Here is a 20,589-nt window from a genome sequence, read left to right as displayed (position 1 = left end):
CAAATCTTTTTTAGAGAGACAAAGAATCTCCATACATCCTCTCTGCCTTGTCTTTACTTCTAACATATATTCCAATGAATGGATTCCAAGATCTCTCTGAAAGGCTAGATCATCTAGCAGGAATACCTTAAGTACTGGGAGAGAGTTAGGGAGTATGTGGTCAAGGGACTATTTGCATCCAACCACCCAGGTGTTCATAAAAATCATTCAACAGATCCCTAGGCCCTTCCCCCAGTATGCTCATTTGAAATCTAGTGATCTGGGATTTGAAATCTTGAAATTTGAAATCTTGGGATCTGTATTTTTAACAAGTTCTCCAGATGTTTCTTAATCACGTTAAAATTTGAGAACCACTGTCTTAAATCCTATGCATATTTTTCTGAAAGCAAACAGAATATCAGAAAGTGTGGGCAGGGAGTGGGAAGGGGATTGTAGAACTTCAGTGATATCTTTTAAAATAAAATGAGAATTCCCATCTTTTAGCACCAAACTTCCTTGTGTTGAATTCCTCAATTAGAAGTATTGTCCTATCTGTGGAATTTGACTCGGTCAACGTTTCGTTCACCTTTGTCCTGCCCTACAACTTTCCCTCAACTTTCTCTTGAAATGCTATGCTACTTTGGTTGTCTCTCACATAATTTCTAAATCTACATTATTTTCGAAAAAGACCTCAGGATAACTTTTTTCTGAGCCCTCCTCCTCACTCTTCTTTAATTCCTACTTTCTTTTTCTCTTTATAGAACATAGAAGGAAAATGGAAAGCTGATAAATCATCATCTTGCAAAGAGCTGAACTCTGATGCTCTGCATAGCTGCCATCAGACAAGTTCAACCAAACTTTGCAGCCTCAGTAACATAGTAACTTTGCAAACAGGTTAATCTCTTGTCCCAAAAGGCAAACTCTTTCTCTGACCTTGAGGATGTTCTAGATAGCACTATACAATAACCAAATGACCCATCCTAGAATGTGGCTACATCATCGTCTGACTCAAGAGGCCTTTGTAAAGGACTTCAAGTTCTTTTTTTTTTTTTTTTCTGTGCAGCTGCCAGAAAATGAAATTTGGCCTAGCACTGGCGACCCACTCCAGTACTCTTGCCTGGAAAATCCCATGGACGGAGGAGCCTGGTAGGCTGCAGTCCTTGGGGTCGCACAGAGTCGGACACGACTGATGTGACTTAGCAGCAGCAAGAGAAGACTAGATACTCTGATTTTATTTCACCTTGAAGAGCTAAAGGAACCAACTACATATAAAGTCATTTTCTGTCCACTGGTGCTATCACTTCCTAAAATAGCAGACTAAACATGCTAAAGGTTAATTTACAAGCCAATGCCTCAGCTTTGCTGATTTTCTGATTATTATATAATGTTTCTAAATACCCATAAGGTAACAAATAAATTAGAAACATTTAGAAACCCAAACTGTCAATGTCAAGATTTTATGCAATCTGAGTTATTAAAAAATGTGTTTCCATAGATCATTTGTTTAGAGATGACTTAAACCAAAGGAAAAGAAACATTTGGTTAAATTCATTTATCATGACAATCACACAGTATTAAATCCAGAACTCTGAATTAAAGATGACAGTGAAAAGTAATTTCCAAAAACAATAATAGTTGTTAGGAAAAATTTTAGCAAAAGTTAAAAGAAATGTCTTCCCATTAATTACAAATAGCTAAGTATCACTCAGGACTTTTTAACTGCATTTATTCACTCACAGAACACACAATCATTCCAAATTCAAAAGCAACCAATATTTCTAGTACAGACTGAACAAGAATATGCTTATTTTCTTGAATTAGTTCTCAAATAAGAGGATGAGAAATAATGGACAGAAAGACAAAAGAAAAAAAATTCCAAACTTCTTACCTTCATAGCCTCTAGAGCACAGATCATCAGTGGTTCCATAAATCTTCCATCTGCTCCATAAACCCGATCCCTTGTAAAGCATAATGTTCTTTTCTTGTCTGTTGCCATAGTTAAAAAATAAATCTTCTCCCTTGATTCCTAAAAGCGTGTCATTTTTGCACTCCCATTTCTGAAATTCACTCCTAGAGTCACAGGCATACAGAGTGACAGGAACCCAATCAGTTTTTGATGGTACCCCTAAGCATAATTTCAGTGCAACGCTCATGATCTGGGATTCAGACACCCATCGGAATTTCTGAGCTTCATTGTTCGGGTCGCAAACTGCAGTTTGGACTGCACTGGGACTTAATGCTTCCACGCAACGCTTGTGATCTTCATTGTATATTAAAAATGGCCTAGTGTCTGTTAAAAAAAGAGAAAGGGTGTTTAAGTGGATACATAGGATAAAGGCAATATTTTAGTTCAAAAGTTCTTAATGTTAAATAGATAACAAGGACCTACTATATAGCACAGGGAACTCTGCTCAATGTTATATGGCAGCCTGGGGGTGGGGGTTGGGAGAGAATGGATACATGTATATGTGTGGCTGAGTCCTTTTGCTGTCCACCTGAAACTATCACAACAGTGTTTATTAGTTATAAAATAAAAAGTTAAAGAAAAATAAGTTCTCAATTTTTCCATTTCCCTTAAAGACCTATGATCACAGGAAAAAGGATGAAACTGACTCTGCCTGGGCCAACTCAGCTCCTCCAGAAGGGTCCCTGAAGCTGGAAAGACTGGGTTGAGGGTCCTCTGTCAGGAGTACATGGCTGCCAGCTGCCAGTAATTGACTGGAAATCTTCAAAATGTCCTAGTTTGGACAAGGAACCTTATGAAAAGGCTCAAATGCTTGGGGTCGCACAGAGTAGGACACGACTGAAGTGACTTAGCAGCAGCAGCAGCAGCAACAGCAAACATAAAAGGGGGCTTCCCAGGTGGCACAGTGGTGAAGAATCTGCCTGCCAATGCAGGAGATGCAAGAGACACGGGTTCAATCCCTGGGTCGGGAAGATCCCCTTAAGGAGGAAATGGCAACCCACTCCAATATTCTTGCCTGGAGAATTCCATGGACAGAGGAGCCTGGCAGGCTACAGTTCATGGGGTTGCAAAGAGTTGGACACGACTAAGCACGAATACAAGCAGGCACAAACATAAAAGATAGGTAATAGAAGAAGAAATAACACTCATCTGAGAAAAACAAATTTGGAGATAAATACAATAAAGTATAAAATTAAATATTTCTGTGTCCTAGAACAGAATTTTGAAGTCTGACTACCCTTAGCCTCTTTGAGATAGATGAAACCTATAGAGCGACTGAACAGAACTGAACTGATACACAATTAGTCTAACACTGGTAAAGTTTCCTGTGTCTAGAAAAACAATTTTATTTTAGGAATTTTTACCTTCATTTAATGGCCAGCAAATCTGTGAGCTAACAGTCTGCTGGGTAGCCCTGGTCTGGGCAACTAGAGAGCTTTTCTGTTTTGTTTCCCATCCAATAGTTGGCACCTCAGACATCTAGTATCTGTCATTTCATTGGCATATTCAACTTGACCTTTGTATTAAAATATGATACAAAATGCATTTGAAAAGTGTAATAATTTGTGAAGTTTGCAGTAAAGGTTGAGGACATTACGTTTTTATATTGTTTAAGGTAATATTTATAAGAGAAACTTTACCAATAACAGTGTTTTTTTATGCTTGCAATTTGGGGTTGGTACTTTAAATAAATATGTATACATGGTTTATTCTTGTAGGACATAGCTGCTATCTGGCAAAACTCAACTTCCTCTTGCCAAAAAAGAAAAGAATAAAAGGAGCTAGTAAGCACATTTTTATCCTCTAAATCACAATTGAATTCAAGTTTGATCATTTAAAGGTTTTCTTTTTTGTCTATTTTTTAATAGACAAATGAAAGCAACTAACTATTTGGGGGGCACAGATATAAATTAAACACTTTTTGTGAAGTTTAAGTAAATTCCTTCTACTTAAGAGCTTCTTTCAAAGTGAGCTAGTATAGTATTACAGATGTTTGAGGGTTTGGCTAAATGAGCTTGTTATTTTTTTTACATTTGATTTCAACTTTATTTTTTTCATTCATTGAAGTATAAGTTGATTTATAGGGAAGCCTAGCATGCTGCAGTCCATGGGATCACAAAGAGTGAGACATAACTTAGCAACTGAACAACAAATAGATTTACAATGTTGTGTTAATTTCTGCTACAACAAAGTGATTCAGTTATACATACATATAGTCTTTTTTACATTCTTTTCCATTATGGTTTAACCCAGAATATTGAATATAGTTCCCTCTGCTATATAGCAGGATCTATTGTTTATCCATCCTCTATACAATAGTTTACATCAGCTAACCCCAATTTTAATCAGGTCATCCCAGTGAAACTATCAAATAATCATAGTATCACTAAGAGAGCCCTTTGCTGTTTACAAAGCACTTTCACAAGCCAAATTCTATTTACTGTCCTCAACACCCCTGTGGGCTTGGCAACACTCACACTCTGAGATCAGTCTTGGACCATCAACTTTGAGGTCATAATGGATCTTTGCCTCAAAAGATTATGTTCTCTTGCCGTATCTGCTCTTGTCTACACTTGGTAGAGACCTCCCGCCTCTGTCTTGCCTGGGTTCCTAATTCGGAGCTACTTTGAACCTCTGCCTAGATTCCTTGGCTGGGTTCCGCATGTCTGCTGGTTCCACTTCTTGGAATCGGGACTCACTAGAGCCTGAATTCAGAACATCTGCTTCTGTTGGCATATTTGGAGTTGGTGTCTGTCAACAGAACATGCAGTGTCAACGCAATCTCCTCCCATCTAACCGAAGTCCTTCCCAAGTTTGATCTTTGTGTGGCAACACAAGTAACTTTGTGCATTGGTAATACAATTAAAATGTTAATAATATTGTGTTTTACTCACAGTAAAACCCAGGAAATAGGAAGATAAAATGTTCTTTAAATGGATAATGTATCATACAAAAATTTATATCTGGCTAAAAGGGTACTGAACTATGAAAATGTCGCCATAGATATTTGTAGACTCATCTATACTGACCTTTACATTTAATTTGTGTTGGCCATTGCACCTATTGCTTTCTTCTCTAGACTTCTCTTCCACATTACACATAGTTTTGCTTAGTACCATCCTGACGGAATCTATCTTCCACCTTCTACTTCAGTCATTTGATCGTATTGTTGAGTGGCCAACACTTACTGTCTAAATTCAGTCAACCAACCAGCTGGTAACCAGCCATTTAAAGTAAGGTCTTTAGAAGTCTTTATGCAAGAATAGAATTCCTCTTTCAGAGGTTTTTATACTTCCTTGAGTTTTACTTCATGTATTGAATTTTCATCTGTAGTTCCATCTTTAACTATGATGGCAACATCCAATATTCTTTTTTATTAATGGCACCATCATCCATCTAGATCTACAAGCCAAAGACCTAGGAGCCATCTAGATTCTCAGCTTTCTTTCACTTTCTAGGACAAAATTATAATCTGTTGGCTCTCTTCAAAAATGTACCACAATGGTTACTTTTATGTGTCAAATTGGCTGGGCCATAGGATCAAACTTATTGGTCAAACACCTGTCTGGATGTTGCTCTGAAGGTTGTTTGCGGAAGTTTTTTGTTTTTTGTTCTAGTTCTAGAAGATTAACATTTAAATCAGTAGACTTTTAGTAAAGCAGATTATACCCCATACTGTGGGTAGGCCCCATCTAATCAGCAGAAGGCCTTCAGAGAAAACAGGCTGAGGTCACCCACAGAAGTGGAAATTCTCTCTCTAGACTATCTTTGGACCTGAACTGCAATATCCACTCTTTCTTGAGCTACCAACATGCCAACCCACTCCTGTAGATGTTGGACTTGTCAGCATCCACAACTGCATGAGGCAATTCCTTAAAATAAATCTCTCCCAAAAAATATTGATAGAGGATAGGTAGAGAGATAGGTACATAGACAGAGAGAGAGGCAGAGGTGGAACCATACATACATATTCTATTGGTTCTGTTTCTCTGGAGAACCCAACTAATACATATTCCCTAAGCCAGTCTTTTCTCTGCATTTCCACTACCATACCCCGGACCAAGCCACCATGGTCTTGCTCTGATTTTCCTCTGTTCGAAATGGAATCATTAGCAATAATGCCTGATCTCCCAGTTTCCTGGGTGAGACAGGCTTAACATGTCACCTGACCCCAGACTGCAAAATCTACTTGATGCCATGAAATATTTCTACTTGGCCATATAAAAGGGTCAAATTTCTCTGTTTCTGCAGTCTCTTTAGTAGATTGCCAATACATGTCACATTCTGCTTGAATACTTATTCAATAATAAAATTATTTTTTCTTTTTCTTTTGGGGAGAGGTTTTCCAGGATGGAAGAGATTTTGTTTTTCACCATATCTCTTCCCAAGTGTAAACTCTTCACGAGGACCACTGAATACACAGGAACAAAACCCTCCAGTTTCCATGTCACAGCTCACTAGATGTGACACCATCCAGGGGAGCTGCTCCTACTCTCACCTCCTCCCACCCTTGCTCTCACTCACCACCTCCCAGCCACAAAGCCTTTCTGTTCCTCAAAAACTTGAAGCTCATTTTCACTTTACAGACTCCATATTTCAAGTTCCCTTTTCTTGAGACACTCATAAAGGTTCCAACTCAATTGCCAACTCCTTAGTGAGCTAACAACTCTAATTTTACTCTTTTATTTTCTATATAATATTAATAACCACTTTAAAATATTTATTTTTAAAATTTTGTTTACTTTTTATCTGTGTCCCTACTGGAATGTAAATTCCCTGAGTAGAAAGACTTATCTTTCCAATCCATCACCATATTCTCTCTTTTCAGAGCATAATAGGCCTTCAACAAGTATCTGTTGAATGAATAAGGGAATAGTTATTAAATTTGAAGCATCTCCTGACTGTTAACCCAGGTACTTTCTCTTATTTAATGCTTGATTCAAGATGATGGATCTATTTCATATGACTTTTTACCCTGAAAGTTTATTTTTCCCAAAGAGCAATTTATAAATGTTTATATTTATAACAGAAGTACTTGCAAATGAAAAGCTTCTATTTCAATACAAACTTATCTGTTCTTATTTCCTTTATGTATCTTGGACACTAGGAAGCAGTGCAAGTTTGATATTGCTTCTGCCAGACAATAAGAGGAAATGTAAAATTATCGCTTTATGATCCTGTGTTCATACGTTATTCTTCTCCTTGACGCATCAACATGTGAGTTTTGCTTGTATCACTGTCTCTGTGCAATGTCTCTGATTTAAAATGTCATCTGTCTTCCTCTGAAAGTGATTCAAGACCTTGACCAAAAGACAGCTTATGGCATTTTTGTCACTATGAACCAGACCAATGTTTTATTTGGATAAACACTTAATTTTTGTTGTCTATACTATGTTTTTGTAACAGAAATATTGCAAAGCTGAACAAATGAGAATAGATGGTACTTATACATCAGAAATGTATTTACCGAATTGATGAAGCCAGCCATCCGTCTTAACTCAGTCTTAATAATCTTTTATTTTTCAACAAATAGATATCAGGCACCCTGCTGGTGACAATGCAAAGACAAACTAGAGACAAGTTCCCTGATACGCAGAGCCCACACTTCAAGGGGAGAAATATAAAAAGTCAAACTGCATTTAGGAAAGAAGTTTCCACACAATGTCTCAGGTTAAAAATGCCTGAAGTCTGGCCATAAAAAGGAACGAAGTTGGGTCATTTTGTGGAGACGTGGATGGGCCTGTGAAAGTGTTAGCTGCTCAGTCATGTCCAACTCTTTGTGACCCCATGGACTATAGCTTCTGTCCATGGAATTCTCCAGGCAAGAATACTGGAGTGGGTTGCCATTCCCTTCTCCAGGGGATCTTCCCAATCCAGGGATCAAACCTGGGTCTCCTGCATTGCAGGCGGATTCTTTAACCATCTGAGCCACCAAGGCTGAACCTAAAGACTATCATACAGAGTGAAGTAACTCATAAAGAAAAAAAAAAACAAATATCATATATTAATGCACATATGTGAAATCTAGGAAAAATGATATAGATGATCTTATTTACAAAACAAAGATGTAGAGAACAAATGGACACCAGCGTGGGAAAGGGAGGGTGGGTGGGATGAATTGGGAGACTGGGATTGACATGTGTACACTACTGTGTACAAAATAGGTAACTTATGAGAACCTACTATATAGCTTAGGGAACATTACTCAATTCTCTGTGGTGACCTAAATAGAAAGGAAATCCAAAAAAGAGGGGACATATGGATACACATGGCTGGCCTACTCTGCTGTAACAGCAGAAACTAACACAACATTGCAAAAAAACTATATTTCAATAAAAGTTAATTTTAAAAAATGGCCAAAGCCTGGATATCCAACATCACGGGTACAAATGTTCTTTTAAGCACATTTTAACTGTTTTAAATGATAACACTAAGCAAGTCATTAAATTTCCAAAGTGAAAGTAAAAGTTACTCAGTTATGTCTGACTCTTTGCAATCCCATACAGTCCATGGAATTCTCCAGGCCAGAATACTGGAGTGGGTAGCCGTTCCCTTCTCCAGTGGATCTTCCTGACCCAGGAATCAAACTGGGGTCTCCTGCATTGCAGGAGGATTCTTTACCAACTGAGCTACCAGGGAAGTTCAAATTTCCAAATTTACTGGCAAAGAAAGTGAGGTTATTAAAGGTGACAATTTAGAGATATAACTGTCATAGGCTGTACTTCCTTATACATATTTAGGCTTTCCCCACCATCTATAAATAAAACACTGACGTGAAAACATAAAAGCTAATAACTTGTGGAAGAAAGGGAAGCTGGATAAGAGGAAAGTAAATGGGTATTTTGTAGTGGATGCTGCCAGAAACCCATTTATTTCTCTTGCCTTTTGCTACTTCAGTGAGTACCAGCTCCAATCCCCAGGGGCAGCCCCACATCTCTGGGCCTGGGGACGTTTTTCGGACCATCAGAGCTTCCTTCACCCACTGCAAAGACTAGAAGGGTCAGAGAAAGAACACCTCCTAGGAGCAGCCCTTCACTAGTGACCAGTGGGTGTTGGAGGAATGAACAGCCCTAATCCTTACACCAAGGAAGGATGATTCTGGGACATACATTCTACCTTGTCACCCAGAGTACCCAGGAAGGCTGAGCTCATCTGCCCACAGGGCTCACTTGCTCCTTCACCCACCCTGGACCAGCTGTCTCTCTCTGGTCTCACAGCCCCCTCCTCAGCCAGTTTTTCCCAAGATTTTTCCCAGTCTTGGGAAAAAAGTCACTGTCAGAGGTCAAGTCAAGTCATTGTCAAGTCATTGTCAGAGGTCACCATCTTGAGTCAACCAAACCAAGAATCTGTTCATTAGCCCCCGTCAGTGACAGTACACCCCACAAGTGTGTCTCCAAAGAACTGAAATTAAGCTAATAAATATTTATTTATGTAAATATATTAGTTAAAAATAAATATTTATTATGCACTTACTATACACAAGGACTTCTCTAGAGACTCAGTCAGTAAAGAATCTATCTGTAATACAGAAGACCCAGATTCAATCCCTAGGTTGGGAAGATCCCCTGGACAAGGAAATGGCAACCCACTCCAATATTCTTACCTGGAGAATCCCATGGACACAGGATCCTGGTGAACTACAGTCCATGAGGTCACAAAGAGTCAGACATGACTGAGGGACTAACCCATCACTACCATACACGTGCACACACACACACACACACAAACTATAACAATTGCTGGGGGCAAGGGGGAAACTAAGGATCACATGATTAGGTTTAGTGATACTGAACAAAAGGATAAAGAAAAAATTGAAAATGATTTTATTTTCCTCTTAGATCCTTCATTCATTCATCAAATATCCAGAGAACCTACCAATTAAAGTCACCGCATTTGGCTATTGGGGATTCCCAAGTGGCTCAGTGGTAAAGAATATGCCTGCCAGTGCAGGAGACAGAGGTTTGATCCCTGGGTCAGGAAGATCTACTGGAGAAGGAAATGGCAACTCACTCCAATACTCTTGCCTGGGAAATCCCATGGACAGAGGAGCCTGGCAGGCTACAGTCCATGGGGTCCCAAGAGTCGGACACAACTTAGAGACTAAAGGACAACAGCAACAACAATTAGGCTACTGGGGGAGGTGCAAGTATTAATCCAATACGGACTATGACCTCAAGGAGAAAACAGTCTGGGAGTAAGTAAGGAACACTGCCAACTTCCTGCCTCCCTCCCTAAAGATAGGAATACCTACTCCCTTCCTGTATTCACTCACTCCCATCTCAGGAGCTCTCCTGCCACCTGCTGATCCCCAGACTTATATCCTGGATTCCATTCTCAGCTGCCACTTCATTCACCATCCTTCCCTTTCTCTCCTGATCTTCAACCTCAAAAACCCAGCCTCTCTGCCAACTTCAAGACAAGCAAAACATGTAGGTAAGAAGCTGAGACTACACAAGTTTTCTTCTTCCACTCATAACCAGGCAAATTAATTTTTATGCATTGTGTCTATCTGACTGCGACATAATTGGAGCTCTACTGCTTACTGAGTGACCTTACTCAAGTATCTAAACTACTCTGTGCTGCCTTTTCCCCCTGAAGAATGAGGAGGAAAGAACAGGACCTGCTGGTCATGTGAGATTTAAATTAGATCATCTAAACAAAGCGCTGAAAACAGTTCCTGACACACAGAAATTGCTTGATACATATTAGTATATTCTTATCATTAGCTGGGGAAAATCAGTATTGTAGGCAATGTGAAATGGTCCAGAGCAGGATGAAACTAGAAAAAAACAGAGAACTGTTGCAAAGACAGGGACAGGAGGATAGAGACCCCAGAGTTCCCATGTGATGTGGTGGAAAGAAGCATGTGTTTGCAGGCCAGCAAACTTGCAATCAAATGTTGGTTCCACCAAGTCCTAGCTGTGTTGCCTCAGTTAAATTAATCATTCTAGCCTCACTTTCCTGATCTGTCAAATGGGATAATAATGTTCTCTGATAGAGCTGCTGGAAATTTTCTAAATATTTTTTTAGAAATATTTAGATATATATATTTACAGATAATTTAAGCAAAGCACCCAGAAAATCATTTTGCAGATAGTGAACCCTCAAAGGTTACTGTCCCCTTTCCCATCTCCAAGTGAAAAATCTAAATAATTGATCCAAATAGAGGGACTAATCCCCTTTTTGACATACTGCTGTTTTGAAGCACGTTTATGTCTTTCCTGGTCAATACGCTCCAGCTAGTAAATTACATCTTCTTAGCCTCAGAACCAGAAGACCACAATCAAGAACTGGTCAGGTCCTTACTGGCTAGCTGACTTCTGAGCCTTTCATGTAGTAAAAGGTGGATGACATTAATAACACCCAACCAACCCATCTCATGGCTTCCCTGATGGCTCAGACTGTAAAGCACCTGCCTCTAATATGGGAGACCTGGGTTCTGTCCCTGGGTCAGGAAGATCCCCTGGAGAGGGAAATGGCAACCCACTCCAGTACTCTTGCCTAGAAAATTCCATGGATGGAGGAGCCTAGTGGGCTACAGTCCATGGGGTCACAAAGAGTCAGACACGACTGGGCAACTTCACTTTCACTTTCAACCCTTCTCATAGGGTTGTTGTAAGGATCTGATTAAGGATCTGAAAGCAATTAATTGAAGTGGGTAAGGATCTGAAAGGGCTCTGTAACCTTAACTTGGTTTATAATCAGAAGAATCTGTCACACAGTAAGGGGCTTCCCAGGTGGCTCAAGTGATAAAGAATCTGCCTGCCAAAGAGCCACAGGAGATACAGGTTTGATCCCTGGGTTAAAAATCCCCTAGAGGAGGTAATAGCAACCCACTCCAGTATTCCCGGCAGGATAATCCCATGGATAGAGGAGCCTAGACAGCTACAGTCCATGGGTTCATTAAGAGTCCAACACAATAGAAGAACTGAGCACACATGCACATCCTATAATGTCTCCTATGCCAGTTTCAGTTCTTTTTCAAAGGGTATTTGCCTTCCTATCTCCTTCTGCTCTCAATTTATTACCTGATTTCCATGAGTTCCCTCTATGGATCAGTGTAACTATATGATGTTTCCATTCAACAGTGCTTGATGCTTACCAGGAGGCAAGAGGACCCTGTTATTCTCACATTGATAGCAGTTTTGTTCCTTCTCTGCCATGCAAACAATACACCACTTAAAAGGCTACATTCCTTCTGTTCAACTCCCCGAGTGGCTCTGTGACCTCCTGGTTCTCCTTCAGCTGCTCAAGATTCAGTGTCAGAAACCAGGTTTCAGGAATACTTGTCATCACTGTGATCCACGTCCCTTTGAAGACAGGGTCTTTGTCTATAACTGAGGTTGAGTGTGTTTGATTCTTTTTTTTTCCCCCTTACAGGTTGCCTTCCGTATTTTGTTTTTTAAAAATATATTTTATTGAAGTATAGTTAATTTACAATGTTCTGTTCGTTTCTTCTGTACAGCAGTGACTCAGTTATACATATATACGTTCTTTTTCATATTCTTTTCCATTATGGTTTATCCCAGGACATTGGATAGTTCCCGGTGCCATACAGTAGGACCTTGCTGTTTATCCATTCTCTATATAATAATTTGCATCTATTAATCCCAACTCCCGGTCCATCCCTCCCTCAGTACCCCTGCCCGTGGTAACCACAAGTCTCTTCTCTATGTCTGTGAGTCTGTCTCCGTTTCATAGATGAGTTCATTTGGTTTATACTTCATATTTCACACATAAGTGATATTATATGGTATTTGTCTTTCTCCTTCTGACCTACTTTAAGTGTATTTAATTCTTTAACACTCACATTTAACCAGCAGTGATTCTTCCTACCTAGAAATTAGGTCCAACAACCTAAGAAGGTGCTGAAATGTCACACAACAAAGCAACTGTCTTCTCACCTGTATCTGCAATATCCTACACCGACAGGTCTCCAACTCAGAATCAGAGAAAAAAATCAGAAGTCATTTGGGACAATAACAAGAAAAATAGACAACTATCAGAACAGCTGAAGAAAGAAAGAGGACAAAAACTTAGTTTTGCTCAACAATGTCAGAAAGTATGTGTTAAATCTGGTACCAAAACAAGTCACATGTATAAAGGAATAAATGAGAGACTAGAAATAAAGAAAAGATAAAAAAAGAAAGGAAGAATGAAGGAAAAATATAAATATTAAAGGAAAATTTTATGAAAACTAGTAAGGGAGTGGTCAGTGGGCAACTGTTCCTCACAGACATCCTAGATTAGTATTAAAACCAATCTAAAGGGATAGTTTGGGAGCTTGGGATAGACATGCACATGCTGCTGTATTTAAAATGGATAACCAGCAAGGTCCTACTGTTTAGCACAGGGGACTCTGTTCAATGTGAGGTGGCAACCTGGATGGGAGGGGAGTATGGGAGAGAATGGCTAAGTCCCTTTGCTGTCCATCTGAAACTATCACAACATTATTAATTGGCTATACTAAAAAAAAAACAACAACAAAGTTTAAAAAAAAATGAATGTAAAAATATCCCAGTAAGCTTTATATTGATGAATGTTGACTAATAATATTTTGGATACACTGGGTTAAATAAAACATATTCATAAAATCAGTGTCACCTGTTTTTTTTTTGTTTTTTGTTTTTTGTTTTTACCTTTTTAAACATGGCTATATAATGTGGCCAATGATGTTTCTATTGCCAGGTTGGAGTACAGGTCTCATTCAGGGTCTGTCTGAAGACCTTTGCTAAGTCACTTCAGTCGTGTCCGACTCTGTGCAACCCCATAGACAGCAGCCCACCAGGCTCTGCTGTCCCTGGGATTCTCCAGGCAAGAACACTGGAGTGGGTTGCCATTTCCTTCTCCAATGCATGAAAGTGAAAAGTAAAAGTGAAGTCGCTCAGTCGCATCCAACTCTTAGCGACCCAACGGACTGCAGCCTACCAGGCTCCTCGGTCCATGGGATTTGCCAGGCAAGAGTACTGGAGTGGGCTGCCATTGCCTTCTCCTCTGAAGACCTTTAGTGAGAGAAAACTTTCTCCTACGAAGAACATTCTATTTGAGACAGTGAAACCTTTAGAAGATTGTCACTGGTCTTAGTTTTAACCTTTGGGGTAATGAAGAATATATTAATCCTCTTGCACAAGACAGTCTTTCAAGATGAAGACCAGAGTGATATGGAGCCTGCTATCCCGTCACCCTTCTCCTTACTCACTAAGAGATGTGCTTTGTAGCCAGGACTCAGGTTAAATAAGAGCTTCCCTGGTGGCTCAGTGCTAAAGAACCCGCCTGCAAATGCAGGAAACTCAGGTTCTATCCCTGAGTCAGGAAGATCCCCTGGAGAAGGAAATGGCAACCCACTCTAGTATACTTGCCTGGAAAATTCCATGGACAGAGGAGCTTGGCAGGGTTATAGTCCATGGGGTTGCAAACATGACTTAGTGACTAAACAAAAACAACAGGGAAAATATCTCCTCAGACTTCAGGACTCCTTCCTCTGTATTGTTTCTTGGAAAACCTTTCCTTTAAATGCTAATTATCTTGCTTTCACTGAGCTACTGACTGCTACCATGGGGGAAAAAATAGTCATGGTTATGAATAGCTAACATTTAGTAACTATTATGAGTCATACTATGTTCTAAATATTTTACATAGTTTAATTCATTGAGTCATTGCAACAACTGATGGGACAAGTAATATGATGCTTCTTAGTTTATATACTAAGAAAGTTTATAATTAAGGCACAAAGAAATTAAGTAGCAGGGTCCATTTACAAACTATGCTGCCTTTGCTTGTGTTTTTATCATCTCAGCTATTTCATGGTCATGCCGATTTGTTTTCTGTGGTTGAACATTCTCCCTGGAAAGCTTCCTGGTGGTCAGGAGCTTCTGTCTCATCCATGATCCCCTCTCCCCAGCACCTGCCTCCAACATGTTGACAGGGCATGGAACACCCTTGGCACAGGCTGGGCAAGGTGGTATTTGCTGATTTGTGAAAAATGAAAGGGGATCAGAAATACAAAATTTCAAAGCTGAAATCCCATCTATTTCATCTCAAAAGAGACCTTGGAATAAACATTCCTCCAGACACTCTCAGCTCTCATTCCGAGGGTAAAGCAAGATGTGTTTAAAGAAATAGAAGAGAGAGACTTCATACTGTCTTCAGGCTTCTGGAAAGCTCTGAGTCTGGTCCTCATGAATTATCATCCATTTCCAAGAAAGAAAAAAAAAGGAAGGGATGGAAGAATAGGAATAAATCAGTTTGAACAACTTAGAACTGAGAGAAGGATCTATGTAGAACACCTAAGGATGAACTGTCTAGTAATAAAAACTAGGACTGATCAAAATGGTTCATTCACTGCTGAGTGAAGTAAGTCAGAGAAAGACAAATATCATATGCTATTGCTTACACGTGGAATCTAAAAGGGGATACAAATGAACTTATCTACAAAATAGAAATAGAGTCACTGAAACAGAAAATAAAATTTATGGTTACCAGAGGGTAAGGGGTGGGTGGGGAGTAGGGATACATTGGGAGATTGGGATTGAGGTATACACAGTACTATGTCTAAAACAGATAACTAATAAGAAGGTGCCTTGCAGCATAGGGAACTCTACTCAATACTCTGTAATGACCTATATGGGAAAAGACTGTAAAGAAAGAGGGGATGTATGTATATGTATAACTGATCCCAATTACTGTACACCTGAAACTAACACAACACTATAAATCAACTCCAACTTAAAAAAAAAAATTTTTTTAAGGTGCATTCACAGAAAAAAGATGAGTTGTAAACTCGCATGAGATCTTTGGGGGGTACTATCTGTGACCCATCCTTACACCTACGATAAAGAGAGACACCAGCGCTGCCCTCATTTTGGTCAAAAACGCTCAGAAGAGATTGGTTGAGAGTTAGATGGAAATTGAAAACAAGAATTCGCCAACCGGAGCGGAAATCACTCCAAGAAGATATAGCAGCGAAGGGGCAATGGGAGACGAGAGAAGAGGTAAGAGGAAGGCAGGGTTCTGAGGGGCTCAGATCAGGCAGCCCCCTGACCCCAGGAGGAGCTGCTGCCTCCTGCCAGTCCCCAGCTTCCAAGCCTGGGAACCCGGAGCAGCTTCCTGCAGAGCTGGTGGTGCTGTAGCCCGGCTTCCTCCTCCACGCAGGTGTGGAAGGAATCCCTTAACACTCTCCCCCAAAGGAGGGGGTATCATAGACCCCAGGCCCCAAGTCAGGAAGTTCAGACCTCATTAGCCTACTTACCCAGGAGCTGCACGGCTACCGGAAGAAGAAAGAGGAGAGACAGGAGTGGGGACGGCCTCATGGTCCAGAGTTTATCCTTTTCTTCCACGGATGGAGAGAAGAGAGCGGGGAGGACCAGGCCAGTGAGCCCCCAGCTGTCCCTGCCCGCTCTGCCCTTCTCAGAACTGCCCAGCTGAAAAGGAGCGTGGAGGAAGCGCCCACTTTTAAAGGGCTTCTGAAATTAGGGAAAACCTCCAATAAGGAGATATCCTGTCACATGAGGGTGGTTGGAAAAACAGGAATTCAAAGTTACAACTTTGCTTTGTAAGCTAACTTCTGAGAAGAGCAGACACAGAGGAAGGGGAGAGAGGGACACGTGTGGGAGAGAGATGAGGAAGAGGGTGGAGGCGACTGGGCGCCTGTGAGAACCCAGGAGCCAGGGCCGGCCTGCTGGGAAAGGGGGGAAGTGAAACAGCGCTGGACCTCCCGGCTCTGCTTGGATGCGGGGGAGGGCAAGCTGGAGGCCACTACCTGGGCTGGAAAAGTGAGATTCTCTCTGGGCAGCAGCTGAATCCAGGGACCTTCAGCAGACAAGCCCTGGAATGTAGTGGAGATGGCAGGCAATAAAGAGGACAGTTTTCTGGACTTCCTTAGCAGTCCAGTGGTTAAGACTCTGGCCTTTCAACACAGAGCGGGCACAAGTTCAATCCTTTGTCAGAAAATTAAGATTCCCACATGCCACATGCGGCCCCTCCTCCAAAAATGAAAATTTTAAAAATCCTGAATTATACCAATATGGCATTACATCTAAAATAATAAACTATTTTTTAAAGGATAGTTTTCTGGTGGAAATGTCTTCTTAAGCGCTGAAATGGATCCCATCCTACTCTCCATATTCAACGTTTAGAGTTTCCTTTTTTCTTTGAAAGCTTCGAAAGTGGCTTCATATGGAGCTTTGTTCCTTTCAGCTAGAAGAAATGTAAAATAGAGACTAAGCTTAAGAAAGAAGCTCAGTTGTAAAAGGAAGAAGAAAGTTCTAGAAGTCTTTTTCTAGAAAGTTCTCAAGAGATCCAGAGAAAACAGTGACAGGACTTGCAGTAAAGCCCCACTGCCCATCCTTAACAATAGTGATCCTCTTCAGGTTTACAAGGGTCGTCTTGCCAGGAGGAAGTCTGCTCATTTGGTCATTTCATGATAGGTGGGATAATTTCTTTTTAAAGAAATGAAAACATCTTTCATGAACCATCATATTAACCCTACAGATCTATTGTGTTATTTTTCAGAAGTAAAGCATGAATTAAGAACATTTTGAAGCAGATATCGATAATTAGATAGCCAGCTCACAACTGGAGTGTGGGAAATGTTAGCCAAACAAAAGGAAGCTGCTGGAGTATTTCTTGAAATTTTATTTTAGTTTTTTAATTTAAATTTACTGATTTTAATTGGAGGATAATTGCTTTACATTATTCTGTTGGTTTCTGCCATACATCAACATAAATCAACCATAGGTATACATATGTCCCCACCATCTTGAACCTCCCTTACACCTGCCACCCCATCCCACCCCTCTAGGTTGTCACAAAGCACTGTATTTGAGCTCCCTGCATCATACAGTAAATTTCACTGTCTAATTTTACATATGGTAATGTATATGTTTTAATGAATAGTTTGTCTTCAAGTGGAAAGCTCAAAGATTCACCATCTTTGTGATACTATAAACTTTGCTTCCTAGTAAGAAATGTGATATATTTCTCTTACTGATTTTTTTTAACATTCTAAATTTCAGATTACTCTGACAGGATGAAAAATATGATGAAAATGTAGGACACAAAGAAAAATGTTTCTTTTTCATTAAGCCAGTGTTTCACTGACATAAAAGATTGGTTACAAAACACAGCAAATGAAACAAAGTATTTCTTTCTAAAACACTGCTTCACTGATTTATCGTGAGAAAAAAAATACTTTAAATGAGACATTCATGGTTTTTAAATGTAAACCAACTATATAAATTCAGAAAGTTTGGCCTAATTTGGATTTACATTAATTTCAGAAGCAGATAAAACTTAACTGAATTTTCTCTACACTCACATTCAGATTTTTTTAAATCACACAAAATGTGTCATATGGCCAACCAGGATCAGTGGTACAATCTGTGATTTTGAAACAACAGAAGATCTATCATCCCACAAAGAATTTACCCCATGACCTTGACCTTACTAAAACAAAGATTTAACAGGTTAAAAGAGGTGACCAAGCTAAAAAGAAAGCCAGTTCTTGTGGGAGTGATAGTGGAGTAAGAAGTTTTAGAAATCCATCATTCCACTTCAACACCTACTAAACTGGGCAGAAACTGTCTGGAGTCTATTTTAGTATCCCAAGTAACTAGCAGAAACTTAGGAGGATCCAGGGGAGAGCTTGATGGAAATGCTGGTACATTTCAGTGAATTTCAAGCTCTTCCTTGGGTGGTGGCTATCATCTTCCACTCCCCCATCTTTGTGGCAGGTAACAGCCTTTTTTGCACCCTGATGGATCCAGGATAGCCCTTCAGGGGACTCATCTTCCAAATATCAGACTTGTGTATTCTGAAGGGTAATTAAAGCTTTTAATTGCTTTCACCACTTCTATTCAACATGGCAAGAAAAGTTCCAGCCAGAGCAATTAGTCAAGAAAATAAATAAATAAAGGCATCCAAGTCAGAGAAAAAGGAGTAAAAGTATCTTTCTTCCAGAGATGACATTATTTTATATGTGAAAAATCCTAAAATGTCTACCAAAAAGGAAAAAACAAAAAACAAAAAACCACCTGCTACAGCTAATAATCAAATACAACAAAATAGAATACAAAATTAAAACACAAAATTTGGTTGTGTTTCTACACACTATTAATTAAAAATCTGAAAAGGAAATTAAGAAAGCAATTCTAGTCACAATAGCATCAAAAAAGAATAAAATATTAGGAATAAATTTCACCAAGGAGGCAAAAGACTTACACAACAAAAACTACAAAACATTGCTGAAAGAAAGAAGACCTAAATAAATGGAAAGCTATCCCATGTTCATAGAGTTGAAAACATAATATTGTTAAGATGAGAATACTACCCTAAGAGATTTACAGATTCCATGCAACTTCTATCAAAATCCCAATGATGTTTTTTGCAAAACAGGAAACCCCATCTTAAAATTCATATGAAATTCCAAGAAATCCCATATAGCCAAAACAATTTTGAAAAAGAACAATGTTGGAGGTCTCACACTTACTGATGTCAAAACTTATTATAAAGCTACAGTAATCAAAATCGTGTGTGGTTCTGGCATAAGAGAGAACATAAAGACCAATAGAATAGAACAGAAAGCTCAGAAATAAGCACTCAAATATGAGGTTAGTCAGATTTTACAAAGGTACCAAGACCATTCAATGCAGAAAGTATTCAAAATGCATCAAAACCTAAAGTTAAGGGCTAAAACTATGAAAATTTTTGTAAGAAAACATCAGGAAAAATCCTCATGACATTCTATTTGGCAATATTTTTCTTTTGGACATGACACCAAAAGCAGAGCTACAAAAGGAAAAAGTAGATTAAATTGGGGTTCATCACAATTAAAGAGGACACTATCAAAAGAGTGAAAAGAATGAGAGAAATGAGAGAAAATATTTGCAAATCATATATCTGATAAAGAATATCCATAATGTGTAAAGAAATAGAACTCAACAGCAACAACAAAGCAACCAATTTTTTAAATGAGCAATGTACTTGAATAGACATTTCTCTGGAGAAAATATACAAATAGCCAATAAGCATGTGAAAAGATGCTCAACATTGTTGTTGCTGTTTAGTTGCTCAGTCATGCCTGACTCTTTTGCAACCCCATGGAGTGTAGCCCACCAGGCTTCTTTGTCCATGAGATTTCCCAGGCAAGAATATTGCAGTGGGTTGCCATTTCTTTCTCCAGGGGATCTTCCCAACCCAGGGATAGAACCCACATCTCCTGCAAGGCAGGCGATTCTTTACCACTTAGCCAAGGTGGAATTGCAAACAAAACCAAATCATATATCACTTCATGACCACTAGGGTGGCTGTTATCAAAGAACAAAAACAGAAAATAACAAGCATTGATGAGGGTGTGGAGAAATTGGAACTCTTGGGCATTACTGGTGTGAATGTAAACTGGTGTAGCCACTAGGGAAAAAGGCTGCTCCTATCCCTAAAACATTAAACGTGGAATTGCCATCAGATCAGATCAGGTCAGATCAGTCGCTCAGTCATGTCCGACTCTTTGTGACCCCATGAATCACAGCACGCCAGGCCTCCCTGTCCATCACCAGTTCCCGGAGTTCACTGAGACTCACGTCCATCGAGTCAATGATGCCATCCAGCCATCTCATCCTCTGTCGTCTCCTTCTCCTCTTGCCCCCAAT

At 39.6% G+C, this 20,589-nt stretch overlaps 1 protein-coding gene across 2 annotated transcripts in view; it reads right to left on the bottom strand.

Annotated features, from left to right (window-relative positions):
* MRC1 (mannose receptor C-type 1) overlaps positions 1-16,534 on the bottom strand; it is a 113,804-nt gene extending 97,270 nt beyond the window's left edge. The window contains exons 1-2 of one of the 2 annotated variants that reach the window (XM_061436158.1): positions 16,194-16,534; positions 1,868-2,269 (exon numbers count right to left, since the gene is read on the bottom strand). In XM_061436158.1, the coding sequence (XP_061292142.1) occupies positions 1,868-2,269; positions 16,194-16,254 (463 nt within the window). In that variant the 5' untranslated portion in view covers positions 16,255-16,534. The remainder of the gene's footprint in view (positions 1-1,867; positions 2,270-16,193) is intronic. The other variant, XM_061436159.1, reaches the window with a different exon arrangement.
* Between the last annotated feature and the right edge of the window lie 4,055 nt (positions 16,535-20,589).

The sequence above is a fragment of the Bos javanicus genome, chromosome 13, assembly GCF_032452875.1.
Source record: "Bos javanicus breed banteng chromosome 13, ARS-OSU_banteng_1.0, whole genome shotgun sequence".
Classification (NCBI taxonomy): domain Eukaryota; kingdom Metazoa; phylum Chordata; class Mammalia; order Artiodactyla; family Bovidae; genus Bos; species Bos javanicus.
Note: the sequence above shows the minus strand (reverse complement) of the source record. Positions and strands in the feature narration are given on the sequence as shown.